Genomic DNA, 4,994 nt, shown 5'->3' with positions numbered 1-4,994 from the left:
CTTGGATATTAGCCCTCTATTGGATATAGGGTTGGTAAAGATCTTTTCCCAATTTGTTGGTTGCCGTTGTGTCTTTTGCCTTACAGAAGCTTTGCAGCGTTATGAGGTCCCATTTGTCAATTCTTGATCTTAGAGCATAAGCTCTGTTCAGGAAATATTCCCCTGTACCTATGTGCTCGAGGTTCTTCCCCACTTTCTTAAAAGGGAGAACAAAATACCCACAGGAGGAATTGCAGAGACTGACTATGGAGCAGAGACTGAAGGAAGGACAAGCCAGCCTGATATAGCTATCTCCTGAGAGGCTTTAACAGTACCTGACTAATACAGATGTAGAAGCTCACAGCCATCCATTGAACTGAGTACAGGATCCCCAAGGAAGGAGTTAGAGAAAGGACCAAAGGAGCTGAAGGGTTTGCAGCCCCTTAGGACAAACAACAATATGAACTAACTAGTACCCTCAGATCTCCTAGGGACTCAACCACCAACCAAGGACTATACATGGTAGGACTGATTGTTCTGGCAGCATGTGTATAGTAGAGGATTGCAAAGTCGATCATCAATGGGAGAAGAGGCCCTTGGCCCTGTGAAGGTTCTGTACTCCAGTGTAGGGGAATGCCAGGGCCAATAAGTGGGAGAGGGTAGGGTGGCAAGCAGAGGGTGGGAGGAGGCAACAGGGCTTTGTTCTTGTTGTTTTTTGTTTTTGTTTTGTTTTTGTTTTTTGGAGGGGAAACTGGGAAAGGAGAAATCATATGACATATAAATAAGAAAATATCTAATAAAAATGTGAAAAAAATGAAGAGTAAGTGGAGAAAAAGTGTAAAGCTTTGCACATAGCTACAAGCTAAGGAAACCGAGGAGTCATCCGTGTTCATCTGACTTCCAAAAATTGTCCTTACATTGTGACTCTCATGGTGTGAGCTTTCCTGTGAGGATGTCACAAGACACATCTACTCACCAGAAGAATAGAGGGCACTGACAGAGCAAAGAAGTCTTGAGAATTCTTGCTCAAGGCCAGCTTGCTGAACCAATGAGTTTATTGGGGCTACTCACAGATATATTGGTGACTCAAGGTAGTGGTGCCACTGAAGTGTCCCCAGCCTCAGTCAGCCTTCTACTTCTTATATACTAGCACCCCCAAGACCACATGTAGCAAGTGGGTGCTGGAGTGAAGATAAGGCTCAGGAAAGGGTAATGTTGTTCTCCCTCTTTCATTAGGGAATTAATAGCCTCCCTACTAGTGTATCATAAACCCAGTGTCCCCATCATGTTCTGCATAATTTCCTGCATTGACTCTTCGGCCAATGTGTTCTATATCCACCACAGCAACTATGCTTCATGACCATCTAAATTAATGTCCCACCAGGAGGGCACAGCTCTACTACAACAGTTCCAGACATCTGGCATTTTCCAGCTCTTTTGGCAAAAGCCTGTCCTTCAAACATATCTTGGATCCTTTATGTTCACCTCCGTCATATCAAGACCCAGAATCAGCATGGTATTTTGTTTTGGCCCATACAAGCCTAGATCTCTATCTATTGATTATGTGACAACACTGATTTATAGCTTGCTGGTTGGATCTTTGCTCTACCACATGGAAGTCAACATTTCCCATGTGATGTCTCTGAAACTCTCCATTTATTCTGGACCCTTTATAAAATGGAAGACATTGTCCATACAGAATTCTTCTCTTTTCTCCCTCCTGTATTCTGCCACCTCCTTTTCCTTTTCCCACTCTGTTTCTCACCTCTGAGGTAAAAGATATAAGTATAAATATCACGACAAAAATCTCTTTCCCATGGATCTATTACTCACAAGCTTTATTAAGCTCTCCCAGCACAGCATAATCCCACTTATGACCTCCTTCTTTATCTCTTGCTAACTTATGGAGGTAGAAGTTCACAGTGAAATTCCATGGCCTCACCTCTTTATCCACTTAAAATTATCTCAGGGCCTCATTTTCAGCTAGGACTACTGCTCCATATAAGCCATCCATAGCAGCAACTGAGGACTTTAACAGCCGAGCAGTCTTTTCAGTTACTTCTATCATGATATAGCTGATTGAAACCTAGCCCCTTTGGTTTGCTTCAGAATTGTAATATTCTATTTCTTTGTCTTAGCTTTATTTTAATGCTGTAATTTGGGTGATTATCCAACAGAATTGCCAGCAAGTTTCTGGAAGATAACAATTTGAAAGGACCAAATACTAATTCTCTTATAAGAAAATAATAATGTTCTTAAAGTTTCAAAATTATATTCACAGCAAAGATATCCAGCGTACAATCCTCTGCTATAAAAAATGTTTGCAAGGCTTAAACATAATCTTGTTGTAAGAGATTTACAAACTGTGAATCTCACATGAAAATTTATTTTTCACCCCTCAACATAAACTCAAGTCACATATAGTTAATTTGACTCTTGGGACATCATTCACATTAGTTTGTCATTGATCAGTTGGAAAAGAACTGTTTTAGGACACATCAAAAAATAAAAAAAATTACCAGTGTGTGTCCCAGAACCAACTCATTCTGTCGAAGTGGGAGGAAGGATTTCACAAGTAAAGCCAGAGCCAATTACACTCCTAACCCAGAGAGGACAAAGGCCATCAGTCATTGGAAATGTGAAGCCTAAAATTGAGAGTATCGTTGTACTTTCCAGATAAAAGATTATCTTTTATACACTATTCTGCTCATTCAAGAGGAAAAAGCCCTATACACCTCTCCTGTGACTTTTCTCATTAGCTCTTCTCAAATGCCTACAGTCAGTAGGAAAACAAGAAAAGAGCAGACTTCAGTTAGCAATCTTATCTAGCTAGCCATCTCTGTCTCTTCTCCCTAAGAAGGGTCTTCATTGCTGGTGCTTTTGTCTCCCTCAAAAATGAAATTCTTTTCCCGAGATCCCAATCACTCTTCAGATGTTTATAAGTCACAAGCATTAGACCCTGTGTGCTGGTTAGACATGCCTCTAGGAAGGAAGTAGCCCAGAGCCCCAGAGAAAGATGGAAGCCTGATTCCTGTCTTTGAATCTGTTTGTAAACACTCACCAAGAGCCTATCAAAGCCTCCTGAGATCAGAGCTGGACCATGTTTGATAAAAACGGTTAGATTTCAGCTGAACCACATCCACAATACTAAGGATTTCAGACAAAATCCTTGAGTTGGTGATTTAAACTCTGCCATCTGTGTATCTATCTCCTCACAGAACCCAATGACTACATACTTGTAAAATTTATCAAGCTGAATTTTTAGTACCTACAGCATGTAATAGCAAGCAAGAATACAAAGCTGATTCCAGAGCAGAATATTCCACTGAACCCATTCTATACTTCTACAGTAGAATAGAAAGGCCACAGGGATTAACATGAAAGACAAGTGCTCTGTTCCCCACTTTGCCACTAGCCAGATATGGGACTTCTCAGTCTCAGTTCATGCATCTATAAATGTTACAGGTGAGTCAGACAAGCTCCAAGACTCCTTTGAATGCTTTATATTCACCTCCACCAAGAATCTCCTCAGTGTCCAAGGTAGTCTAAAAAATATGTATGTGTGGGTGTCCTATACTTGTGTTTCTTCTTCCAATGGAAAAAAGCCAACATGTATGCAAAAGTGCACCTCCTTTCCCAATGAACATTCCACATGCAGTGCTTCACAGTCAAGATCCCAAGTACAGGGGAAGACATTCATGAATCCTGCCTGTTGTATGTCCCCAAAGGCAGCAAGCATGTCTGACAACAGGCATAGCTTGTTTCAGCATATTGCGAGATGTGCATGCCTCAGATTAACTTCATGTGTTCTCTAGGGGTGATACACAAATAATACTAGTTGTGTTTCTTCTGCAATCTGGAGAACAGTAAAAATATCTCTGTAGGCAAGACAACATATGGAAAAAAGGACAGCTGCATTTTCATAAAGGGCTTAGCCAAGTGGTTTAAGTGTGCCTGCTCCAAGAGATTTTTATTTATACCAAAGCATTCCCTTTGAACAGTTGTTATCTTGTCCTGTTCTTTATCACAGTCTTAAAATGAAACTGTTCAACCTCCAAGCTAAATGCTATATTGCAGGCATATACATAATATTATGAATATGGCAGTAACATTTTGTATTAACACAGAGGATCAAAAGCATTTTGTAGAAGATATTGTAGCTCATTATTCCACAGGATAGTCATAAGATAGCTACGGGAAAGTGATGGCTTGCTAACTTTTGGAAATGATAGGAAACTCTATGGTCTAGGCATAGGTTTCCTCAAAGTTGTCCTACCAATAATTTTGCAGAGACTTTAAACACAGGAATAGCTGTGAATCTTGCTGCCTTATGCTGCACCTTCTACACAAGTAATAATGGCCACTGGACGCATTGTTTTCTTCTTCTACTGTTTGCTCAAACACAGACATAGGCTCCACTGGAGAAGCTGACCTGGATGCTCACCCAGACTTACAGAGACTCACAGTCTCTCTCCTGCCTTCTACCTCTCTCCTCTAGTAAGTAATCCTTTTCTACATCTCTGTCTCCTTGCAGGGGTTGACCCTAATTCATTGCCTATCTAACTACTTCACCATTTACTTGTGGACTTACTAAAGGCAGAGGCCATAAGACATAACCCCAGCCCTCACTCTCAACCAATAGACAACTTAGGTCTTTAGAACAGCACTTGCCACGACCCAGCCATGTGTTCCAAGCAGAGGAGGACATGGAGCACCAGCCAAGTCAATGACAACACACCCCCACTGTCTTAAAAAATGATAGTTCTCCTCTCCCTGCTCACCCCTTATTCTGGAAACTCTGTAATATTCCCAGAAAAACCTCTTGCCCTTGCTCTCCTGCCAGATAATGGTGCTATAGGACATTACCATGAGGGCGGAGTAGGTGTAGGGATAGTGATAGGCCAGATAGCAGGCATCCTCATTGTGTGGGAAGGTAACAGCAAAGGTGAGGGTGTAGTAGCGCTTCCCGGATGCTCCATCCATGGTAGCTGTGTTCTGACGGTAGTGATTTCTAA

General features: G+C 41.4%; 1 protein-coding gene across 8 annotated transcripts in view; it reads right to left on the bottom strand.

The window, feature by feature from the left end:
- Nucleotides 1–4,994, bottom strand: part of Agbl1 (ATP/GTP binding protein like 1) — an 887,643-nt gene that overhangs the window by 682,055 nt on the left and 200,594 nt on the right. For all 8 annotated transcript variants that reach the window (XM_031387026.1, XM_031387022.1, XM_031387027.1 and 5 more), the window contains exon 16: nucleotides 4,846–4,990. In XM_031387026.1, the coding sequence (XP_031242886.1) occupies nucleotides 4,846–4,990 (145 nt within the window). The remainder of the gene's footprint in view (nucleotides 1–4,845; nucleotides 4,991–4,994) is intronic.

Source organism: Mastomys coucha, unplaced genomic scaffold (assembly GCF_008632895.1).
Source record: "Mastomys coucha isolate ucsf_1 unplaced genomic scaffold, UCSF_Mcou_1 pScaffold21, whole genome shotgun sequence".
Taxonomy (NCBI): Eukaryota; Metazoa; Chordata; class Mammalia; order Rodentia; family Muridae; genus Mastomys; species Mastomys coucha.
This window is presented reverse-complemented; position numbering and strand designations above follow the sequence as displayed.